Here is a 26,488-nt window from a genome sequence, read left to right on the forward strand (position 1 = left end):
AATAAAAGCATCTGCCAAATACATAAATGTCTCAAATGCATAAAAATCCTGAACATTACTGAAATAAATCAAATAAAAGTAGCAAGAGGATAACCGTAACATAGGCCATTGACTGCATTCATTTAAAAGAAAGGCCAGGGTTGATAACCGCGTGCTAGGAGCAAAAGCCCATCGAGTGTATCCTAATTTTAAAAAACGTTGAATGCGGACAACATAAACTGTTCTGAAATAGGACAACACTTCAGAATGAGGCATTTATTCATCTAAGTTGATGTTAATTTATAAATGTACTATTGTTCATTGTTAATTCTTTCTTCATAATACTTCAATGTTCATTTATACAGCTTGATCTTAAAATATTTATAAAATATGTAGAAATTAGCATCAACCTAGAAGATTAATAGCCTAAATGCTGTAAAAGTTTTTAGTAACACTTTACAGTACGATACTATTCCGTACCCTTTAAGTACTTCATTAATAATACTCAGTACTTAGTGATTACTGTAACACTGACACCTTAAAATAAAGTTATTTCTTGAAAATTGATGCATAATGTAAACAAACATACTTGATACTACTGTATGTAGAGCAGCGGTTGTAGACTTGAGAACATCATACTGAAAATGCACACTTGAGATTTTGGCTCATCTAAACGTATAATACAAATCCTGTTTAGGATTGTACCGTTTTTGCATAGTTGGAGTTTTAAACATATTTGAAACTGTAAATGTTTAATAGATGTGGTTTCTGAAGGGTTATTCATATGCTGCTAACATTTTCAGGCTCAACTGGAGCAGACTTACACACAAGGCTCTTCTCACGTTACGTTTTGTTTTTCATACTTGCAGCATTGTTTCGCTTGGCATCATCTCAGTTGCAGTTTTCTTCACTCCTAATGTTGTTGTGTCCGATAACCCGTGAAGTCAGTTCACTCTTGTTGGTCATTGGATTGATGTTGACTCCGAGCCTCTTACATCGGAGTATCGGCCACCTGTGTCTGGGTGGCGGAGTGTCCATTGGTGGGGGGTGAGTCTGGAGACTCTCCGTTAATGATGGGCTTGTCCAACGGCTCCTGTTGAGGCAGAGGAGCCACAGACAGAAGTGTGTTGCCTTGGTTCTCTTGATCCACTTGGAAGGAGTCCTCAGCCTTGATGGAGACAAGAGACATCAGTTATACATACACTGAGCATTGGCGCTACCTAATTTTGATTCATTTGATATGTGGTTAGACGGTCACACTCACCAGTCGTTGCCCTTTGGATTGTCCTCGATGAGTCTTTAGAAGGTATCCAGCTATTAGCAAAGCAGCAAGAAGCAAACCCGTAATCAGAAGAGAGATCAGGACAATTTTCGAGCGCTGGCCCACGCGAGACACCACCTCATCGACATCCACCTATAGACAAACCATAACACATTCACTTTTTTACCTGGAATGTGTTGTGTAAGCATAAGGTAGGAGAGGCTGTGCTGTATCGTGCCTGCAACCCCTTCAGCCGTGACTTATTCATAAGGGCTGACCTGAAGGAAAATGCTAACTTATATATACTGTAAATGCAGGTACACTCGCTTACTTGATCTGTCACAATACTCTCTACTACAGCTTCAATGAACAATATCGATGAGATCAAGCATGTGTTTAAGTTGCTAAGAGTGGTTGCTAGGGGTGTTGTGTAGTGATACATAGAACAGTTGGGTGAAGCGGTCATAGCCGTGTTTTATCGTGAATAAAACACCATCAGAATTAAGGAGTGGAACTAACCGTTTTATAAATAGTTTTTATAGCATTTGTTCTAATATTGTGTGAATTAAGTTTATGTGTATCATAGAGTGTGTTTATCTGATTTGTCAGCAAAGCTATTTACCTCATAATGAGTTACAGCCGTACCTCACCCAAACTTAACCCTAAACTAAACCACATGGCAATAGTGTTTCTGTGTCAGAGGCCTAACAGCGTATTATTCACATGTCCTGGAATCTGGGAGTAACGCTTTATTAAACCACTGCTATGCAAAATCCCAATAGCAGATGTACCAGGCTACATTTACTCTTCCTTATTTCATACTTCAGTTAAGTGTCATTTATTTTGGCTGTGTATGCGCGTTCTCTCATTTTCACCCTGTATATTTCATTACATGACAATGTTTTCAGTGTTGCTGACCTTATCGGTAATGTTGTCATTGTTGAACTTTCCAGCCATTTCTTCAGGATCAGCTTCATGAAACAACAAAATGACGAGAGTTTAGTCGGATTGTTCATATGTTGTCTGTAGAGCAGAGTTGTGCAATATTCAGAATTTAAATTTCCTCAATTTAAATTGAATTTAAATTCAATTTGAATTGAGGAAGCAAACAATAATCAGAAGGTTTGTAGTTGTGAAATTCATAATTCAAAGAAATTCTACTGTCATTTTAAACTTGTAATGAAAGATAAACTTCGGCTTTAAAAAGCCAGATAGATAGATCGATAGATAGATTTATATATGTATTAATATTTATTAAATTGATAACTTTTGTTATTTTATGGGGTGCATGGGGAGATTTCAGTTCACACACTGCTGAAAGGTCAATTAAACTGAATTTGGATTATTATTAATTATTTGATATTTGGTGATTCCATAGGATTGATAGTGTGTTTGTGAAATATTTTGTAATAATATAAAATAAACAAATACATGACAAGAAGACAATACAAACCTTCAATGCTGTCTCCATAAACCATGACCTCATCTGTGTTGTCTTTCTGATAGATTTCAAGTTTGCAATCTTCACCACAGAGATGTTCTAGAACACTCTGTATCCTGGCTTTAGTCTCTTCCTATTGGATGAAAGGGTTTTGTATTAAACATGGTTTGTAATGTTGGACACTTAAAAAGTCATGTATATTTAACATCAAATCCAATGAAAAGAAAGTGGAGTGATGCATCAAGCCTTTCTCTCATTTCTCACCCCCCCCCCCTCTCTCTCACACACATATTTCTTTCTTTCCTGTAATGTGGTGTAATATGAAACCTTCAGGTTTTCTCTCATAGCAACAGCCTCCCTTTCCACTGAATCACAGTTCTCCAAGGGAACATTGGTGAATTGAAGAATTCCCATAAGAGCTTTATAAGAATATGCCATTTTGAACACCAAAATATATCAAAATACTGAAATAGATAATATATTGCTAATAAACCGAGCAAACTTTCAAAAATTAAAAATAAACAAGGCATATTTGCTGGGGACAGAAGCTTTTTGACTACGATCTATATCTAACTTACCTTAAAAAAGTGTCAAATTTGTGCTCAGATGTCATGAATACATCTGTTTTAGTCACAAACACAATATTAATCCATGTAATTTACTCTCATGATGTGTTTTCTTCTATTTTACTGTAAATACTTGATTCTATTGGGAGTTTGGTACTCTACTGGCTCTGAAACTAAACCTAGAGGCCCGTTTATGTATCTTGGCAAGGGTTCCTGGCGTGAATTCCGAACTGCCGCCGCCCATAGCGTGTAATGGAACGCCATTGATGTGCCGGCCGCAAGGCCTCTGTGATGGTCCACCCAATGAGACTTGAGGACATGGCATAACACACTTATTAGGGCCTCTAAAGGCTGACTTATAAAAAGGCTTCAACTTCTTATATAATGTCATAGTGGGCAAAAAGAAGTCGCATCTGGCAGTCTGTCTATGTGGCAAGCTAAAGGCTCAGCAATAATGTCTTTTTATACTAGATTGTGCAGATCACTCTTTGTTGTGGGGTTCCTAACATTTTAAAGGCGTGTGTGTGTGTCTGAGTGATTGCTGTGTATGCTAAAGTGTGATTCTCACGAAAACACACCCAGGTCACATTACACTACATACTTATCTTTACCGTAATGCCTCTGGTAGTTTTTCCCCCCATAAATAATCTACCTCGACAATGTGGGTGCAAATAGGCAACCCGCAACCTATCCAACCTAATTGGATGAAAACTTTTATAGGAATAAAAGCCTACATTCAATCTGTTCATCGATCGAGTCTCTTCAGAAAATTCTGGACTAAACCGCTCAATTCATATGGATTAGTTTTATGATCTCTTTAAGAACTTTTTGAAGCGTCAAGTGGTAGTTGCGTAGCTGTCAATGGAGGGACAGAAAGCTCTCCGATTTCATCAAAAAGATCTTCATTTGCATTCCAAAGATGAACGAAAGTCTTACGGGTTTGGAACGACATGAGGGTGAGCAATTAATGACAGAATTTTCATTTTTGGGTGAACTATCCCTTTAAGAACTGGTCTACACTGTTCAACTGTTTTAGTCTCGCTTTAGCACACATCACTGTACTGTATTTACTGTAAATAAAGAGTTCGCAAACTCTATACTTATTTTTCAACCTTTTTAAACTAGCCACTGATATACAATCAGCTCTCCCACTATATAATATTATTTCCCCAGATTCTACCCAGTTATCACAGGATGAACGCAGACCAGAACTTACACATGTGGAGGAGGCCTTTAGTTTCAGCAGCACATCATATTTGTAGCGCTCTGGTATTTTATCCACACAGACCACATTACCCTACAAAAATAAACAAAAGGTTATCTTATCTCAACTGAATGGCACACACAATCTGAGCCTTTGGAATATATATATATTTAAATATTTTGACAATATCTGTTGTCCCCACCTTTGAAGTAAGGCTGTTTTTTTCCGGTGGGTTTGAGTGGGTCTGATCTGGGGTCTGTGTGTTAGGTTGAGTGGTCTCACTGTCCGCTCTTGGTGTCTCTGAATCAGGTGATATGGAGGGGAAAACGACAATCTGGATCTGAGGATCTCCTGTGAAGGAAATGTATTTGTTGTTACTTGCCCTATTGTTGTAATCATTCTCATAAAAAGCTGTTTTTCTCATACAGTTTAATTTTAAATGGTGAGAAGTGAGAACATGGTCATAGTTTAGTGAGGTAGGGTACAATCTACTTTTTAGACTTTCAACTGGTATAACATATGTTATTCCAGTCAGTCTACAAAGATTAGATCACAGACATTTGTACGAATGGATTAGAAATGAAAAGTTAATGGAGCGAGGTGTGCAAGTTAATGAGAGTATATCATTAAAATAGCATGTATTTACATTGCATCTAATCCAAACGTGGATGGTAATTTCATTTAAAGCAATGGCATCACCTGTTTTGGTCATAAATACCTAGTTAATTTCTCGTTTGCTGGCTAATGATGTATAAGATAATCAGCTCCAAAAAAAAAAAAAAAAAAAAAAAGCAAAATATAAAGATTTCTCTTTAAATACAAAGATTGCACAGAAGGGTATGAAGAAATTGCACCTTTATTAATTAATTAATTATTCATTCATTTATTTGTTGAATTTAATATGTATATTATTATTATTACTTTTTTACCTTTGCCGTGCACCTTTTCGGCTGGAGTGACTGGATCACCATCTCCACGGGTAATTCTTTCCGAATCTTCTTGACAAATCACAGCTGAAATATAAGGTAAATGTTGTCAGAGCTTCTGCATCCACGAACTGCATCCAAAGTGTCATTATAAAATAATCTTTCTTACTTGGCGGATGATGGAACGAGCAAAACAACAACAACAACAACAACCATAGACTCAGTACATTAAATGAGGGATCTTAGACCATATCATATAGTATATTACATTACACTAGCATTCAAAGGGTTTTCCTTTTTTTTAAGAAGAAATTAATACTTTTATTCAGCAAGGACACATTGATGTAATTAATTTAAATGAACAGTAAGACGAAAAAAAAAAAACTATTTTGAATAAATGGTATTATTTTGAACTTTCTATATTTCCAAACAATCCTGAACAAAATGGGTTCAGTGTACACAAAAATATGAATCTACACAACAGTTTTCAACATTGCTAATGCTAATAATAATAAATGTTTCTTGACCAGCAACTTTATTACAATAATATAATGATTTCTGAAGGATCATGCGACACTGAAAACTGGAGTAATTCAGCTTTGCCATCACAGGAATAAATTACATTTTTAAAAGATATTAAAATAGAAAACAGTTCATTTAAATTGCAATAATAATTCACAATATTACGTTTTTTGTTGTTGTTGTATTTTAATAAATAATCAATGCAGTCTTGGTGAGCATAAGAGACTTCTTTCAAAAACATGAATAAATGTGACCTCAAACCGGCCTAATAGCCTAGCATCACTTTTGTGACTTGTGCATGGGTAAGCACCACTCACATTTTATTCTCAAATGTATCTAGATAATAGATAATTAGATTAAAATGAATTGGCTTAAACTGAGCTGTAAATCATGAACGTTGATGTGTTATTTCAAATCTCTTGCCACAATATTGTGGCCTTGGCAGAGTTCCACACACTCAAACCCAATTAGCATTTCAGGAGAACGTACGTTTTTTCCCCCCTATTTAATTTAGGTATTTTCTATCTTTATCACCCACAAACACCGTATAGTGTATGAGTAAAATAACTCACTAAGAGCCGACACGTTGAGCCATGGTGCTCGTGTGGGTGATGTGAGTTTGAATCAGGCTCGTTTGACACTTATTCAGTCCTCTTGATTCTTTTAAACTATCACTGGGCTGGTAATGCTGGTCCTGGTTGACTAGAGAGCTGAATGAAAACATAACTGACTGTGTTCAGTTGACCAAATCCAAACTAATTAAATTGAGTGGCACTTTGCAAAAGTGAATCTTTGAAGAACCGTGGCATTTTCTTAACATGCTTAACTCTGGTTTCAAGTCAATTCAATTGCATAATGTTTTTTAATGAATACTGACCTATTTTTTTTTGGCTCTAAAAGGCTGCGCTGGTATGAATTTCTGAGCTGAATGTGCTGTATGTTATTATTAACCTGATTGAGCGTGAATACATCGGCACAGACTGAGCTAATAAAACCTTAACGTTTCCCCTCCCCCGTGCAACAAGAGGTCCCGACCTCTGACCCCGACCCCGACTCAACACACTCCCCTCTGCACTCCGCAGAGAGCGCCAGTCAGAGGTCAAAAAGAAAAGAATAGTGAAAGAAAAGGAGGCAGGGAGATAGATAGAGGAAATAAAAGAGACTCTTATGTCTCAGAGATTCTTCTGGAGCCATTTGCACATCATTTCTGCTAGAGATGCTCTGAATAAAAGAGTGATTCTATTTTAAAAGAGAGATATTTTTTCTGTCTTTGGTCATGTGCTCAATGCTCAGCACGATACTCGTGAAACCTAAAGTGAGACATTCAGATCGGTGTCAGGATGATTTAGTGCGCTTTAAGACATCCGTTCCATCCGTTATAATGAAACTGAATGTTTAGCATTATTTACATAATTCTTTTGAGCAAGTTCAAAATGGGTCAATTATTTCAAATCAATCTTTTGATTATCTACTAAATGTTGGCCTTTTTCAAAGTTTTGCTAGTCAATAAACAAGATTTCCCATTTTTATCTTTAAATAATAATAGCTATGAGAAGTGAAATATGATATGGTAGGCCTACTTGAGTATTGTTTTCTCTCTTTGATTCATTTCTTTGACTTGTATTATATGTGTATGTCTTTATAAAAGTCTATTTAAAATGTCTCCTGATGCTGGCCTCTAGATTTCTCCATGCTAATGTTTCAAGGGGAAATTCACCAATAATAAATTGAGTTTATTTGCCTTCCGTCTGGTTTGTCTTGACTAAAAGAGTTATGCAATTCGGGTAATGGCGAAGGCGCGGCCAAAAATTATCATTGAATGCAATTTGCACAAAGCAATTCCCCATCTTTTAAACTGGTTTGTGTTAGTTTGTGAGGCACTGTTTAGTGGATTTGTCCCTCAGTGTTTTGTACATTTGATTTATAAGCAGGATTAAGTAGCTCCCCAAGAATAATATCCCACCTCTTTGTAATACACTTTCCAATTTTGTTACTGGCTGATTTAGTGGAAAGGTTTTTTTTTTTTTAACGAGGAAATGTACAGTGTAAAACTGGACTTTAAACTAACTAGGATTTGATTCAGATAAAGGCTACAGCAGGGGTGTCAAATCCTGCTACTGGAGGGCCACTGTCCTGCAGAGTTCAGCTCCAACACCAATCAAACACACCTGGACCAGCTAATCAAGCTCTTACTATATAGGTACTAGAAACTTCCAGGCAGGAGTGTCAAGGCAAGTTGGAGCTACACTCTGCGGGACAGTGGCCCTCCAGAACTGAGTTTGCACACCCCTGGGCTACTGTATAGCAATAATTTTTTTACTGTTCCTTTTTTATTAATTTTTTTTTATGGAAGCTCCTTTCCGCCACTGAATACAAAATAAAAAAGGTAATTGCGACTTTTTGTCTCACAATTCAGACTTCTTTCTCGCAATTGCGAGTTTGCATCTCGCCAGTCTGACCTTTTTCTCAATTGCGTTATATAAACTCACAATTGTGAATTATAAAGTCCGAATTGCGAGATATGAACTTGCAATTCTGTGAAAAAATGTCAGTCTTTCCCCCCCCTCAGAATTGGACTTTATTTACAATTGACCGTTCGCAAAGACCCGCCCCCTTTAGTTATGTTGCTATGTCTGACAAGCTACGCGCTCTCACGCCACACCATGTTCTCACGCAGTGAAAAATACATCGCGGAGCAAAGAGGACGCTGACAACGCGCCGACAGACAGGACATACCAGGTTACTTTTGATATGAAACAAAGTCTCAACTTTCAATTTTGTCAAGAAATTTAAACAATAAATACCGTTTTGTGGCTCTTTAATGTGTCTGACAGATCGCTGTAGAGCCTCAGTTAAAGCTGCTTGTGAACCGATCATCTCTTCCTAGTTAATTTATAGCATCAAATAAACATGAATGAACATAAGAAAGAATGTTGTTTTAGCCGCGGAAAGACATCAGCACTCCGTTTTTCAAGTTCAAATCCTCCAACGTTAATCTACTAACTCTCCTGACTGCTTTGTCAGACAAAAATGGCGGATTCGGCGAATGGCGGATTATGATTGGTCCGATCGCCTGTCATTCAAACTCAATTGCGTGTTTATATCATTTTATACAATTAGCCTACTAGTTTATATCTTACAATTCTGAAAAAATAATTCAGAATTGAGAGACATAAACTCGCAATTCCGAGAAAAAAAGTCAAAATTCTGAGATAAAAAGTTGCAATTATCTTTTAAATGGTTTTATTCCATGGCTTAAATAAGCTTCCATATAGCTTTTTGCATATTCCCAAAAGAAAAAAGCACAACTGTGATATCTTTAATTTCTCAAATGTGTCTCCTTGCCAGCAATGAGATTAAATGGAGATCAATGGAGTCTTGGCCACTGTCCTGCAGAGTGTTGCTCCAAAACTCCTGCCTGGAAGTTTCTATGGCTGTGTCCGAAAACTGAGGCAGCGCGTTTGCACATGAAGGTACCTCACAAAACTGATTTCAGACAGACTTCTGAGGCAGTGTAATGGTTTAATGATTTACAGCTAAATAGAGTGAGCTTTGGTGAGAACTAAACAAATATTTAATTACTACAATAGTAATTTCTAGCTAGAAATCACATCAGAAGTAGAAAACGTTGGTCAAAAACATACATTTACACACAAACTGACAACCAACCACAACTTTCTACGAAGCTATGAAAGGACAACCTGAGTTGTAAATGTTCCTGTGGGTTCTGACATACATTTTCAGCATTGCAGATTAATTTCCACCAAGGGGTTTATTTTCATCACATGAGCTGAATCATCCGATGGGCAAATTCAGATCTTGTTTTCTCCTCCTCCTGCTTCTCTGAGCCTTTGTTCCTAACATGACCTCACACCAGCGGTATTCACTCATTCACTCACTCCCCTGGGCTCCTACCAGCCTGATGCGGCTTTCTTGATTTCCTTGCTCATTAATTGGTTAAACAGAGACAAATGTGTGTGTGGTATCAGGCATGTGTGTTTCTGTGTGTCTGGTATTCAGAGGCGTATTGTTTTGATAGTTTAATTTAATTTAGAGGCACTTGCAAACAGAGCAACTGTGTAAACGTCTTAACCAACACAGATGTAATGATGCTTATGTTCTTGTTTGTTTAGTTTTTTCTTGAAGATTTGCTTTACAGAGTAGTAGACTTGCTGAACTAAAATATTATATTAGGTGTGCAAAGAAAACACAGAGGTAACCTTTATTGACCCTTGGCTGGAATCACTTACTCGGCTTCACTTCCTTCCTCCCTCCCTGTAATATGACAGACAGATTGGGTTTAATGAAGCTTAACTTTCAGCAGGTCTGATAAAGTACAATCGGTTTTTCTTCATGAAAAAAATGTTTGGTGCTTAATTAGTGAATTGGCCACATTATATAGTAATAATGCTTAACATTCACTACACTTCAAAAGTCTGAGGTCTGTGTTTTTTTTATGTGATTCTTTTATGCTCACCAAGCTCATTGGTGAGCATAAAAAATAATAGTTAATTATTATATGAAATACAATAAAAACAGTAATATTAGGAAAAAATATTACAATTTCAAACAATGTAAACAATGTAATTTGCTCTTTTGATGCAAAGCTTCAGCATCATTACTCCAGTCTTCAGTGTCACATGATCCTTCAGAAATCATTATGCAGATATGCTGCTCAAGAAAATGTTTCATGTGTTGAAAACAGTTGTGCTGTGTAATATTACTTTTGTGGAAAATGTGAAACTTCTTTTCACCTTTTCTATTCTTGATTAATATGAAGTTCAAAAGAACAGTATTAATTTGAAATATAATTTATTGTCACGTTTGATCGATTTAATACATCCTTGCTGAATAAAAGTATTAATTTATTTTGAAAAAATCGTACTGGCCCCAAACTTTTTAATGTAAAACAGGGGTTTATTGTCTTGTGTCAATGGACACCATTTATAAGATCATTTTTAGAGAACCTTCTATCTATTTACTGGTGCTTTATTGAGATCAGAAACCAAATTGTTGACCTAAAGAACTTATAATGTAACATCAATAACTTCAGTCTCTGTATTGCCAACTGTACCCTAGCATACAGTGACATTTTCTTAATAAAAGAGGGTTTTGAACCATTGGACAAGAGGATAAAAATTGAGATTTGCATGCTAACACTGTTTCTCTGTGACACAGTTGCCCATCACAGCTGTTGTCTTGTGCTATAGAAAGCATATCTGAAGGTGACAGCAACTCGATATGTAGTAGGCTACACTTTGCCTACACCAGTGTCTTTTGGACTTAAACACAAGACAGTGTTTTCTAATAAAGTCACAATCGCAAGTTATAAAGTCAGAATTGTGAGACAGAAACTCTCAATTCTGAGGAAAAAAGGCAGTCTTTTTTCCCCTTAGAATTAAACTTTTATAACCCGCTATTGCGAGTTACTGTATATCTCACAATTCTGAGAAAAGAAGTCAGAATTAATATAAACTCTTTAAAAAGGTTGCAATATCAATTGGAAACAAGCGTCCATAGAAAGAGCTGACAGTATTTGAGAAAAATGTATGTATGTATTTTAGTTATTTAACGATTTTGCATTTTTTTGTTGTTGAAAATTTCAGTGACATTTTGCATGCTTTGCATTTCCCTTTTTCTTTCTGTACAACTGTTCTTGGACAGAAAGGACTGATGAAGGTGAACCGTTGTCCAGACGAACACAAACAAACATGTTAGCTGTGTCTCATTTCGAAGGCTGAGTCCTCCGGAGGTCACATTTGTCGGTCATCAAGCATGTTTTATTTCAGAAAAAGAAACGGACCGTTAAAGGGGTGTGGACCGAATTGTTGCAATTTCGTTATGATTTTGGAATGTGATGGTTTCTTAACTGAAATTTGACAGCCTCTATGTGTCCAACAAATATGATCTCTGTAGGACGCTGCCATATAGACCAATTCACGCATGCACTAGTCCCTTCAGCGTTACAAGTGAACCCCTTACAACCAGGGAACATTCCTACAACCCCCTTCCACACAGATGTTATATCTATTCACCCCCATCCCCCTTATTCCTCAACTCATCTTCACCCCATTCCCTCCACTTTCCCCATCACATAACAGGAAGTTACATCCCTCATTCATTTACTGTCTCTTCCATTCCCTCAAAGCCTCTGGGAATTCCCAGTCAAGGAATGTTTCGACATTCCAACCCCAGGAATGCTTGAATAACAGGATCGGATGGATTCCTTTAAAGCCGTAGGCAAGAAGGAACGGTGAAGGAAGCTATCATGCGGGGAAAGAAAGGCAGAAGGGGTGGGGGTGTCAATAAAGTGCTATGTATTTGTTCTACATCTGGACTGTGATCCTCAAGGCTGCTCACGCTACTTGGCGATGTCCCATGTCGCAGCTTCTCTGAGTCGACAGCACGCTCGATACATCATGCCCTGCTTCACACTTGATAACACTGACAGTTTGTCAGCTGCTATGAGAGATCAGCTTTACTACAGCAGATGTAGGAGCATATGCCTCCAATCCCCATCTCAAGTACATCTGTCACTTGTGCCTATCGAAGGCAAAGGAATTGCCCTCAAATATCATTCATAAATTAACTTTTTTAAGTAAATATTAACTTTTTTTCTGGTGGGAAAACAAAAAATCCATAGACTTGCATTAAAGCATGACCAGAATGTCAGAGACTTGTGGATTGGCTCTTTTGACTTGGGAGAATAAACAATCATCCAGAATGCCCTAGCAACCACTTAGAACACCCTAGCAACTGTCCAGAACACCCTGCAATCAACAACTGCATTAGCCAAGTTTACACAGGCAAACATCACATTTTATTCAGTAAATTAAAAAATATTTTAGGTATCGTGAACTAAAACATTATTTATTAATCTAGATTAAAGGGATAGTTCACTTTAAAATTAAAATTCTGTCATCATTTACTCTCCCTCAAGTTGTTTCAAACCTGTATTAATTTATTTCTTCTGCTGAACACAAAGAAAGATATTTTGAAGAATGTCAGTGACCAAACAGTAGTCTGTACCCATTGACTTCCATAGTAGGAAAAAAAAATACTATGGAAGTCAATGGGTACAGACTACTGTTTGGTTACTGACATTCTTCAAAATATCTTTCTTTGTGTTCAGCAGAAGAAATAAATTAATACAGGTTTGAAACAACTTGAGGGAGAGTAAATGATGACAGAATTTTAATTTTAAAGTGAACTATCCCTTTAATGTTCATTTATAAATTGTAAAAAAAAAAAGAAAAAAGTCTGATACATTATCTGTTAGACAACTTGAAATGTTAAACATGTATACACCGTTTAAACATTTGGAGTTGGCAATATTTTTATATTAAAAATACAGTAAAAACAGTAATTTTGTGACTGGCTTTGGTACACTGGAATTTTCACATTATTTGTCTGAAAGCATATTAAAAACACCACAAAGACATTTAAACAACATTAAAAGCTTGTTTTTCACTTTCTTTAACTGACAAAGATGTACTAAAACGTTCACGTTTTTTCACATACAGATGACAACGTTGTCAAAACGATCCCCGTTCACACGGGTCTGCGGAAACGACAAAAAAACGTATTATGCTGCCAGGCCAGTAGTTGGCGATGTCACTTTGTAAAGAAACAGTACGCGCCTATAGACTGAACATGCAATATGTACGCGCATGACGCCACCGTTTTCACAAATTTACAAAACACTTTGCATTTTCATGCCCCCATAACACTGTTGTCATAAAAAGTTTTACGTTTTTAGTTGAAAACAGTGTCATGTAAACTACCGGCCCCTATACTACATGTCTTTACAATCACTTTAAAAAAAAAGTTTTATAAAAAAAAATCTTACTGACCGACTTTTGAACGTGTATGTAAAATAAATTTGTTCATTGTTCATTGTTAATTCATGATAGCTAATGCCTTAACTAATGTTTTTTTTTAAATGTAACCTTATTATAATTCATAGTGTAATTCATCATCTCTCTCTCTCTGCTGCAATATAACAATATAGGACATTTTGTTCAGTTCTGCACTGCTCGACTAAAAGATGCCTGGTCGTCTGCTGCAACACTGAGCGTTCCCTTGGGGATGCTGGAATTTGAGACTCAAACAATCCATTTAAAGGGAAAGAGCCGTGTAACTTTGGACCCCCCCCCCCCCCCCCCCTCTCACAGCATGCCCCCCTGACCTCTGACCCCTCAGTCTCTCTCTTCCTCTCTCCGTAAAGGAGTGTGTCTCCACCCAAACAGGCAGGGCAGCAAACATATGGAGGAAAGACACTCTTATGTTTCTAATCAGACACGTCTTGAGCAGCCCAAGCCCTTCACTCTCTGCCAAAGCATCATTATCAGCAGAACTCATTCCCCCTTTAAGCTACAATAACTGAGTTATGGGACCTATGCCAATGAGAACAAAATCTGTTCTTGGTTGTCGTGAGTAAGGGAATGCATGCAAATGGAAAATAAACACGATACGGAATGACTAGAATGACACGAGGACTGAAACAAACACAAACTTGCTCACTGTATTATTTTGATGTTTAATTGATTTGAAAATGCATGTTTCTTCATATTAATGCATGGTTAAGAGTATGGTTATACACTTTTAATATCATTTTATGCATGGACTTATAATAATTAATATATTTTACAAACTTTTCTTTACCTAAAATGTTTTACTTGAATATATATATATATATATATATATATATATATATATATATATATATATATATTCCAGTAATATATATATAATAAAAATTATATTCCTAAAACAAGATACATTAAATTGAGAAGTACAGTTGAGTGACTTGTTTTTTCCAGAGATAACATCTTGAATTAATTGTATAATTTTTGTTGTCATATTTTCAGATGTAAATATCAAGTAAATTTTAGTTAGATATTGGCTTAAAACAAGAAATACAATGAATTTAAAGTGAATTAAAAGAAAATAATCTTAATTATAACATAAAATGTATATTCTCTGAAAGCAAATTTGCTTTTCAAATAAGTTTAGATATTTTACTAGAAAACAAGATGTATTAGTAATGAATAAATATAGATTCAGAAAATAACTTTGCACCAGTGCATCTGCTATTGGCAGTTTGGGGAATGTAAACATCAGTGTTTATTTCTGTCTCTTGAGTGAGTATGAAATGTGTATTACATCATACGGCCCACAACATTTGCTGCCCAGGGTCTTCGAAACACCTGGACGCGTCATAGTCCGCCAAATGAACAAAATCCTCTTTATGCCTAATGGAATAACAACAGATGGACTTTTTTTATTTCCCATACAGACGCACACACGGCCACCTGGTGATATAATATATGCACAGATACACTGAGTGGAAGGGAGCGATTCAATTGATCTCAAGCCATTAACTTGAGAGGAAACTCAACAACTTTATTTAAAGCGTATTGCTGCGATGCAAAGGGGTGTGGTCGATTCGCAGGAAAAAAAGAAATGCAAGCATGAAAGCACACACTGAAACTTTTACAGTATAGTTACTTTCTAATAGTTAGTTCTAAGAGTTGATCAAATCTTTTTAATAGCAAAATGATAATACCACACACTCCTCCCTTATAGCTGCACAACATCTTGAGTGATGCAAAGTTAGATCCAAACATCTGCAGTAGAACAAATGTAAAGTAAATTGTACTCACCTTGAAAAAATACAGCAAAAATACAGACCAAGAAAGCAAGATCTGAGGATTTATGGCATTTTCTGTGTGTCGCCATCCTGAGCGAGCGGTCCTGCAGCATGTGGTGTGAGTGTGTGTGTGAGGTTTAGGTTTGTTTCACTGAGAGTGTCACACGAGGGATAAAGCCAATGCCTGTGCTCTTATATTCAAGTCTGGCCCTTCCCCCCTCTCTCTTTCACTCTATTCTGTTCTTTTCTTCATTCCCATGAGCTGTGTGTTGTAATTATGGAGGATAGTGTCTTTAGAGTAGATCAAATTGTATGTTTCTAAGCCTTTTGAAATGTAGATTGAGACAAAATAGAGACCACATCAATGCAAATGTATACATCAGCTTGCTGTGATGATGCCATTCTGAGAACTCACATAGTAAAAAGCATATATTATCTCTTTAGTTATCATATAACACTGGAAAAAACACACACATTGTTTTCAATAGTTTTGTGTAGATATTTTGTTATGCTATGTGTGTTTTGAGCATTTTAAATGTACATACATTTGTAAAGCACTGAATGTAAACATTTGTTCTTTTATAATTCCTAACCCTAAATATGAAAGTGGATGAGAAATGGCATTATTTCAAATAACAATGGTGTTTTTAGGCAGTATTCCAGCAGTAGGTCTACAGAATCAAATGTGTTTTGCGATTTCTAGTGTTATGTTAATGCATAGGCTACTTTCCAGACTCAACAAAGTGACTCAAGCAATAGCAAAGACTAAAGGGACTTTAGTAGTCAACTAACAATTAGCGATTTTAGGATGTTCATATCTGGGTTTTTAGCATTTTATTGTCTATGCAAGTATCTTAGCTACATTTTAAGCAAGCCTTTGTTTTCATTGTTTCATGGGCTGTTTTCATTGGCTACAATAAAACTAGGACACAGTGCTGCCCCCTGCTGTTTACTTTTTTTTTTAAAGGACCTTTATGCATTTTAGCACAAATAGAATGATCACCTAGAAATATATTTATTTAACATGGAACAATGTATTGTATATGGCACGAAGGGACAAAACAAGCCTTGGAATCTTAAAAATGTAAAAAAATAAGTTATTTTTCAAGAAATTATAAAATTTCTGAAAATGTTAACCATTAACCCGAGTTCAAACCAAATTTTATATTATGTTTCGATACATTTTAAAATGCTGAAACGTGAGATGTTTGCTATATTCTAGCAGGTGGAACGTCGTGCAGTCACTGAGCTGTGCATGAAATGTGGGACACAGAAAATCTAATACTGCTCACAAAAGAAACTCATCAAAGTGTATAGACCTACTGAATGGAAAGTGCCATACTTCATAGTCATCATGCTATCATGATTCTTCCTTCTGGATATACTTCATAGAATTGTAGATTCCATCTGTGACTATTGAGGCTGGATTTAATTAGATGTTTGCAGGGTTTAATCAGAAGAGATGAATGACAGTGTGATTCTGGAATGCTGTGTTCAGGGAGTCATATCTCTAAGGGATGGTGTGAAATGATTGTGCCTGTTTTCTTGCTTGTTATGCATCGATACTCTCGCTAGTTCAAATACTGGCACAGCAAAGTCATCTAATCAAAACCAAATCGGCGTGAGGACGAAGTATGTCATAACTTGTGCAGATTTCAGGAATCTGCTTAGATTGGATGGAAGTGCTTGAAGTGATTTCTTTTGGAGAAGCTTATTCTATTTTAGGTGTCTATCATCTATGATCTATGATTGTTCTCGCTTAATCTGAGAATCTGTACCCAAAACGTAAAAACGGTAATAATTTACTCACTCTCCTGTTGTTTCAATTCAGTACGACTTTCTTCTGTGGAACACAAAATAAGATATTTGTCAGAATAAACGGAAACTTCTCTTTCAATGAAAGTAGATGGAGAGCACGGGCTACTGTTGTTAATAAATGAAGATTTAAGTCCTGTTCACATCAACAACGATAACTATAAAGATAACTAAAATGAAAGCTATTAAAGAGATAGTTCATTAATTACTCATCCTCATGTCGTTCTAAACCCGTAAGACGTTCGTTCATCTTCTGAACACAAATGAAGATCTTTTTGATGAAATCTGAGAGCTTTCTGTCTCTCCATTGACAGCTACGCAACTACCAATTTGACGCTTCAAAAGTTAATTAAGAGATCGTAAAACGAATCCATATGAATTGTAGCCTGGAAATCCAGACCAAAATCTCAAATTATGCTCTCGCGAGAACAAGTTCCAGGGTATATGAATTGTGGGGTTTAGTCCAAATTTTCGAAAGAAACTCGATCGCTTTAAGAACGGAGTTTAATGTTAGATGCTAAATGTTTGGACATCTTTGAATGTTACCTCAGTATGTGGCGTAACATTATTACAGGAAATACAGCAGGGGATGTGAGAGCATACATGAGAGCCTTCTGCATTTCTGCTTATGAAAATAAAGAGACTATAATGGATTTCATGCATTACAGCCCACAGGCATTCATTCACCATGGGAACTTCTGAAGAGAGGGAGGTTAGGCACGATTAGCTGTCTTACCCCGAGGCATAGCAAAATGTGTGATGTGAAGCACAGATCGTGAGCCTGTAAGCACTGTTACCAAAATATTTACAGTTACAGTGCAATGTGGAGGCCAGTACCCCAGAGAAACACTCTCAGTCTGTGAGATTAGAGGTTACACCGGGCCTATTTCATGCACACCGGTCCTATTGTGAATAATTCATCAGTGCATGATATTCAAAATGTTTTTCTTTCTAATCTTTTAAAAGTGTAACTTTCTCCACCTCTGAAAAGATTTTTCGTTTTGTCACCAATCACTCTTATTTTTCAACCTCTCTCCTCCACCAACCTAGCTGTGTAATGCCCATTTTTGACAATCTATTGAATTCTGGTTGCATAAATAAAGTCCCACCCTATTGTTGAATATTTAACTCTGAAATACAACACATTGCAGAAGTAAAATATGTTCTGAATGTTGTTTGATGGTGATTTTAAATAGTGAAAAACACAGGATAATAAATCAGTAAATAGCTGACAATGATAACAATTGTTAACTGTGTATTTTTATGCTAGGCTAAGCTCAGATGAGTGAATGTGTGTTCCTATCAGTTAATATCATATATGTGCTTTTGTTTTTAATTAGTTTAATAACTTAATGATTCTAACTTCTGCTTTAAAACAGATTTCTTTTTAGATTGTAATGATAGATTGTTATTACAATAATATGATGTGATTTTAACCTTTTTTTTCCACATAGCATAGTCTTGATGGCTACATTCACTATATTTGTTTTCGTAGCCTTCAATCTGAACATTGTTTGTAGGACAATATTGAGCAGGATATGAAATATATTTTTTTTAAATAATAAATGTAATAAAAAAAAAAAAATAAAAAAAATATATATATATATATATATAGGGGAGAGCGGGGCACAACCTAACGCATTTTGGTTTTGGCTCAATTATTTAAAAAATAATGAACACAAAGTTTTTTTCTAGGACCTTCCATTTTCGTACAGTTGCACTGAAAGTGACAGAAGTGCAAATGTTACAACTTACCCCATATGCGGGGTTAGTTGTAACAGACAGAGGGGTTAGTTGTAACACTTGTGTGTAACACACATAATTCAGTACTATTTTATCTGTATAGTTTGATATTGTTTGTACATCTGTATAGATAGATATCCATACATCCATCCCTCATCCAATCATCCTTCTATTATGGATCAATATCATGGATAGAGATATAGGAAAGGGCTGCACAGTTTTGCATGCAAAATTATTATTATTATTAATAGTAACAGTAATAATAATAAAAACAAGCTTAAAATCACATTTTAAAGTGTTTATTACATGAAAACAGGCAATATTTTTAATAAATAAACAAGTGATCAATATAGTAAACAAATCCCATAGCCTACAATATTGTGAACACTTGGCGGCTTAGTTGTAACACTGTGCTACAACTAACCCCGCTGTGTAAAAAATATTTTAAACCTAGCTAACAGTTGCTAGGAGTTGCTGACATGTTTCAAAATGGTGCCATGTTTTAGCCAACAAGACAGTGATTAAGGCAATATAAAGTTAGATTTGGTGACGTACACACACAACTCAGAAACAGAAAAATACGTATGATGAAAAAAAATACTAACATGGTGTCAAAACACTCTTTGTCCCGTATCTTCACAAAATATTACCAAAACTTTTCACAAATCCACGGGAGACCGTCTTCTGGCAGCGAGAGAAAAAGATCGTAAACACAACCCGCGTGACCCTGAGTAACTACATGAAAGGTCCGTGTTACATTTAGCCCCGCGTTAGGTTGTGCCCCGCGCTCCCCTACTGAACAAAATTATAAACGCTACACTTTTGTTTTTGCCCCCATTTTTCATGAGCTGAACTCAAAGGTCTAAGAATTTTTCTATGTACACAAAAGGCCTATTTTTCTCAAATATTGTTCACAAATCTGTCTAAATCTGTGTTAGTGAGCACTTCTCCTTTTGCCAAGATAATCCATCTACTTCACAGGTATGGCATATCAAGATGCTGATTAGACAGCATGATTATTGCACAGGTGTGCCTTAGGCTGCCCACAATAAAAGGCCTTTTGTGTACGTAGAAAAAGTCTTAGATCTTCGAGTTCAGCTCATGAAAAATGGGGGCAAAAACAAAAGTGTTGTGTTTATAATTTTGTTCAGTGTTTATATCGGCCAGCTCTATAAATTAAGTAAATGTAGCAACTACTTACTCATTATGCTTGCTGATTACTCGCTTGTACCTTCAACGAGGGCTGATGGAAATAATTTGTTAACACAAAATTAAAGACACATATCAACTTTCCCTTGCATCAATAAGTCCTTCCGAATGAGAGGAAAATCTTGTGATATTCATGAACATTCTGTAGCAATTCACTACTCTCTAGTTCACATCCAAGGCACTATGTAGATTTTATCAACTCCGACTGGCTTAATGGCACTTCCATAGGAAACGTAACAACAAGGAAATTGCTGTTAAGAGTTGTCTAAGAGTCTTGTATTAGCCCAAATGGAGAAAATGTCAGAGGAACATATTGCTTGCTTTGAGAGTGATTGTTATAGAACCGGCAGCTCGATTCAGTTGCTTATCTGCACCGTCGCAGTTATAACTCAGGGACACTGCAGCAATTATAGTGTGGTGTGGTGTAAGCAAAAGTGTCTTCTGTACTCGTGCTTTAGATTCTTGTGAATATGACTTTGCTGAAATTGTGCAGAACAGATCATACTGTGAGTATGATATAACTCCTCTGTGGTGAAATGTGAAAAACTGAAGAATGAATTCATCAATATTGAATGTTGTAAGGACCTAATTGGTGAAGCTGTAATGGTCAGGCAGGGACGGGTCGACACGGCTGGTCTGTCATTCCACCGACACACTGAAAGACAGATGTTCTGCTTCACAGAATATAGTCAGAACTACACTATCCTGTGACACATTGTAATAACTACAGTAAGGTGATCCCCAATGTTGTCAGAATGTGTGTGTGTGTCTGTGTCTCTCTCTCTCTCTCTCTCTCTCTCTCTCTCTCTCTCTCTCTCTCTCTCTCTCTCTCTCTCTCACAGACACACACACACACACACACACACACACACACACACACACACACACACACACACACACACACACACACACACACACACACACACACACACACACACACACTCAAGGCACATTTGAAAAATAATCAGTCAGACAAAGGTAGAAAATGGTCATGATATATTAGTCTAGATTTTTCATGCAAAAATAATTATTAACATTATAAGTGGACCTCAAGAATAATTAAGTGATAAAAATAAAACATACATTATGATTCATAGCATATGATTATGATACTGTATAATCTCAGCAATGTTGTGTGATGGCCTGGGGAGGTACTATTTGTATATTTGTTATTTATTTCTTTATTTTTAGATGTGGTCCACACCATCTGTTGTGCCCAACTGATATGACTAACACACTACACTGTGGACATCATGACTAGAGGCATTACGACAAACCCATAGTATACATTTTGGAGAAAGTATCCAAACCTCATGTTTCTGCGCTGTTTGGAAACTGGTGTTCTGTGGGGCATAAAAATACAATTATTGAAGACTGTTTATCATTGAGCGCTATGTTATTACGAGAAGCTTGGGCAGTCAAAGCGGAGATTGGTGGCATAATTTTAAGATAAAACTCACAGGTTAGAAGCTATGCAGCTATTGACTGTTCTTCAAGAATAATGCTGCATTACAGATTTAAATACTCATTGTGAAATGTTTTCATCGATTAGGGCAGAGAGTAAACAGTTGTCTTACACCAGCAATGTTTGCTGCACAGGATGACGGGAAAGTAGCTAAAAATCAGTATGTTATGATTCAATAGGCCATTGTTTTTAATGTCACAGTAGTTACCCAATGAATGTGAGACTGAGTTTATTTCATTACTGATCTGCCAACAATCTAAAAGTTTTTAAATGATTATTGATGATGATCTGCTGTATGGCTAAGGCTATATACACACTTTCTAGCTGTTATCTAACTGATGCACCCTTTTCAAGGGTTATGCGTATAACAAATAACAGTAGAAAACCAATTTACGTGGGAGCTGCTCACATTATCAGCCTGCCAGCGCACTTTAAGTTATTTAATGGAGTCATTTCCTACAGCCACCGTCCTGCACTTTGTTCTTTTATTTTGTCCGTTTAATGGCGCAGAAGTAGTTAAAGTTTACACTTTTGCAATAGACAGTGTTCAGAGAAAATGTACTTGATGCTATGCCAGTTTGCTCAAGGAGTTTGAATTTTACTCTAGGATTTATGTGATCAATTTTTTCATGTGTTCGAAAATATCAGCAATGTTAGCCTTTTTTTTTTTTGCATTAGACTGATGTCACTAAATTGCATGATGATTATTGTGCTAGAAAGTAATTTGTGCTCCAATAATATAAAATATTTAGACATATAGTATGTGTGTGTGTTGGAGGAAGAAATAGCCGGAACTGATTTACATGAACCAATCTGGCCTAGCCTCATCCTCCCTTTCTCTGTGGACACCATTTGTTTTATTTATCCCCTCCTCGTGGACCTGGTGATGTATAGGTTAACATAATATTAGCAAGGGACATTTAAATGTCAGTTAATAATTGTAGTCCACAATGAGCTCTGCTAAATGTGAATTATTCCCTCTGAAGGGTCCTCACTACGATCCATCTTATAGCTGTATATATCTCTCTGTGCCGCCTGTCAAATATGCCCCCTAAATCCAAGGCTTATTTAAATGTCACAAAAAATGTAAGACCACTGAACAATGTCACGTCTGGATATTTCTTTTATTTGTACTTGCAGCATAGAAAAACAAAATGTGACTGTTTTTATCCTTTCCTGTTCTGTTTTTCTTCATTGCATCCTCGTGCTGCTTTATCTTCAGGGCTTTGTTTTGCAGATGGTGCATAGAGAACAGTTTTAAATAGATGCTATAGAAATGGAAAGAATATCTTTTTAATGGAAAGTTTAAAGGAAGGGCCTTGTATAATACAAAGCCTGAACGTGAAGAGGCCTTATTACTCATACACACCGATGAGCCAAAACATTATGACCAGTCAGAGGTGAAGTGAATATTGCTGATCATCTCCTAACAAGGCCACATATTAAGGTCTGGTAGATCAGATGGCAAGCAAACAAATCGGTTCTCGTAATCAATGTTGATTTCCGTATAAAGGTTCAGGAATAAAGATCTGAGCGACTTTGTCAAGGGCCAGATTGTTATGGCAAGGCGACTGGGTCAGAGTATCTCTGAAACGGCAAGGCTTGTGGGTTGCTCCAGGTCAGCGAGGGTGAGAATTTAACAACAGTAAACCACAAACCGGCGACAGGGTGTTGTGCGCCCAATGCTCATCGATGCACAAGGGCAATGAAGGCTATCCCAGGTCAGAGCAAACAGAAGGTGCATGCCGGCTCACCTCGCAACCTACAGGACCTGAAGCATCTGCTGCTAACCTCTTTGTGCCAGATACCACAGGACACCTTCTTTAAGAGTCCATGTCTCGGCAGGTCAGTGCTGTTTTGGCAGCACGTGGAGGAACAACAGCACATTTTCTCTTACTATATAAGTAAAGCAATGATCCAAAAGCACTAGATATGGACTAAAACTGGACGTAGTGCCAGAGAGTCTGGCAGCATTGCAATTTGCCACCTTGAGGAGTTTTTCTGTAACACGCTGGCCAATGTTCCTACAGTGGCTTGGCAGCTTGGCTTCTGAGCAGTAAAGCTTCTTGGCTAGACACCAAAGAGACACGGGCTCTGTCCGACAGGGACAAAACACTGCTGCAGGCCTGTACTAAATATATCTCTGTTTGTGATACTTTAGCATTGATGGTTTTCTAGCATACTTAGGAGGAACAATAGAAGCTTGTTGTTTTTTTCAGGTGTTAAAAAGACAAACAATATTTTCTGTTTTTGGTATGTGGAAATGGCAGTAAAAAAATGAATGTTGATCATAAGTAAGCATTTCTCTCCACTAGGGAGTGCTAGTGTACCATTTAAAAATGGCACTTATCTCAGAGATTTCCCAAAACGCCAATAAGCTCAGAATTTTGCACAGTTTAAAACATAATTGGAGAATTACCATTTACTGTGTCTTAGCGTTACTCATAGAACATTCAGTTATAGCTGATGGGACAAGAGGTAATGCCAAATGTCCTCAGTAAAACATTTATACAAATCCACAGAATTAAATGCAGATGCAAGGAACAATAAAGGGACTAGAATGAATAAGAAAAATATTTAATAAGCAATTAGGTATATATCTGAAAATCTGATTTTTTTTCTCTTGACACGCCAGAAAACAATAGTCCGTCCGTGTCAAGCTCATTTCTAAAAGAAGGGTCTGCAACTCATTCTTTATGTCCACTGATGTAAGTTTGACTTTTATAAATTACTTTGCATGAGTTTCAATGAATAAATTTAAATAAAAAACGATCTACGAACAACTGAAACATTGTACTGTGAAGAGGGTTTAACCTAAAATGTCATTCTGCCTTTATAAACAACATGAGCAGCAAGTTAACAATAGAAATATATCAGTATATTATGCACTCTACATTAATGATTTTATAGTCATAAGCCCCTTGGGGAAATGGTTTGGAAGACACTGACATTGAAGGCATGTATGTGAATAAATTAGAATTAAGAATTCACAATGAAATATCCGGGGAGAATGCTCAAAAGCAACACTACACCACCATCCAATGTAGATGTTGCCTGCCTTTTATTCAAGCCCAGATTTAAACTGACGTGCTTTGAGTCTAAATGTGTCCTTAAAAAAAATACAGCAACATAAATGGGCATATTTAGCATTCCAAAAAAGTCTCCTTTGGGACATTCTGTATTTTTAGTTCCTCTTTTGCTCACTGCACTGTGGTTATCAATGCCCTGAATCTTTATGCTTTATATTTTACATCTTGCATGTACAAGAAGATGTACAATTGTCTCTAGGACATTTACACTGAGGTTTAAACGCGTATTCAACTAATTTCCTTTCCAGAGTGAAGAATACAGTAGTACAAACCTTACGAATAAGTTAAGAAAACTAAGGAAGCAATCCTAATGAGATCAAACATGACTTGTTTAAAAAGATCCTTCTGGATAAATATAATGAAAAATAAACTGAAATAATTTTATCCCTTCAACATGGTTGCTTATTCAGTATTAGATTTTTTAGAGCCTTTTTATTTACAGTAAAAATGGTAAAACAGCAGCTGTGAGTGCCACAATTTTACTGTAAAATGATACAGTGACAATATTTACAGGAGACATTTTGGTGATTGTATATTTTACAGTTCTGTATATTAAACTATATAATTTTAATAAACCAACATATATTCTATTAAATAAATCCATTTCTTTTCCTTCAGTGAATTTATTTATAAGTATAGGTTCATACATTTTAATTACTTTTTACTCCTTTTTTTTAAAACTAAAAAATACTGTAAGATATTAATATCTTGTCTACTTCTGAAAAGCATTTTTTTCTACTTGTTGTTACCACAAATTTTTTACGGTAAATTTACATTTTCTGACTTATTTTCTGAATGTAAATCTTCTATTGTACAGTTAACTAGTCAGTTTGTGCTGTAGCATTTTTAATTACATTTAAACCGTTTGAGCTCATTAAAGTTGCTTAAAAATTATGAATAAAGTTAGAAATTAGAATTCCTTTAGGATTTTTGACATATATTCATTAAAGAAATAAATGATTTTTTAAAGCTTCCATAGTGAGCTGCAAGAAAGCTCTTTCATCAATGTGTGTGTGTGTGTGTGTGTGTGTGTGTGTGTGTGTGTGTGTGTGTGTGTGTGTGTGTGTGTGTGTGTGTGTGTGTGTGTGTGTGTGTGTGTGTGTGTGTGTGTGTGTGTGTGTGTGTGTGTGTGTGTGATCAAATGGAGTGGGCTGTGTGGGCGTTGAACACACTGCTTCGACTGAAGAGCACTGCCTACATCTCAGCACGGCTCTGCTCTCTAGTTATGCTCAGTGCAGTGGGCTACTATCTCTTCAGGTATGAGCTTCTAACACAAGACGCACAATATTTGCCTCTATTGAATGAATGAACACGGAGACTGGGAGAAATGGAAAGTACTTCGGCTCCGAGAGCGTTTCAGCACCACTTTCACTGGACAGCGCAACAGCTTTTCCCACTTGGTATCGTGCTTTGGGAGATTTGCGTGTGATTTCCATACGTGGGGAATGGAGTTTGTCGAATTAGGGGCCATCGTACAGCAAACGATTAACGAGATACCCAAAAATCTGCAGTCGGCTGTGTTTAGGTGATCACACTGGAGGTGTTTGGCAACAGCGGCAGCAGATAGAAGAAGGTGAGTGCATGGAAATGGGTCAACTTTGAACATCTCTCACGGA

The 26,488-nt window shown here is 36.5% G+C and overlaps 2 protein-coding genes across 3 annotated transcripts in view; one reads left to right on the forward strand and one right to left on the reverse strand.

The window, feature by feature from the left end:
- Positions 1-612: 612 nt before the first annotated feature.
- On the reverse strand, positions 613-15,720 carry LOC307006890 (uncharacterized protein). The gene is made up of 8 exons (XM_079628375.1): positions 15,565-15,720; positions 5,381-5,464; positions 4,654-4,802; positions 4,464-4,544; positions 2,694-2,814; positions 2,159-2,211; positions 1,244-1,393; positions 613-1,147 (listed from the first exon to the last, which is right to left on the reverse strand). Exons 1-8 carry the CDS (start codon positions 15,662-15,664, stop codon positions 971-973), a joined length of 915 nt encoding a protein of 304 aa, XP_079484501.1. The 5' UTR covers positions 15,665-15,720; the 3' UTR covers positions 613-970.
- grm4 (glutamate receptor, metabotropic 4) overlaps positions 8,543-26,488 on the forward strand; it is a 187,476-nt gene continuing 169,530 nt past the window's right edge. Inside the window, exons 1-2 of one of the 2 annotated variants that reach the window (XM_079628365.1) lie at positions 8,543-8,638; positions 9,248-9,372. The gene's annotated coding sequence lies outside the window, so the exon portion shown is untranslated. Of the gene's footprint in view, positions 8,639-9,247; positions 9,373-26,064; positions 26,446-26,488 lie in introns of those variants that run through there. The other variant, XM_079628366.1, reaches the window with a different exon arrangement.

This window comes from Phoxinus phoxinus (genome assembly GCF_949152265.1).
Source record: "Phoxinus phoxinus genome assembly, chromosome: 11".
Lineage (NCBI taxonomy): Eukaryota > Metazoa > Chordata > Actinopteri > Cypriniformes > Leuciscidae > Phoxinus > Phoxinus phoxinus.

Excerpts from the sequence above, each read along its gene's own strand:
- LOC307006890 (XM_079628375.1), bottom strand. The coding sequence starts at position 15,664 with ATGCTGCAGGACCGCTCGCTCAGGATGGCGACACACAGAAAATGCCAT. Across the intron at positions 4,803-5,380 it reads CGAAAAGGTGCACGGCAAAG|GAGATCCTCAGATCCAGATT; the intron begins GTAAAAAAGTAA and ends TTTCCTTCACAG. Across the intron at positions 2,212-2,693 it reads TTATGGAGACAGCATTGAAG|CTGATCCTGAAGAAATGGCT; the intron begins GTTTGTATTGTC and ends TGTTTCATGAAG.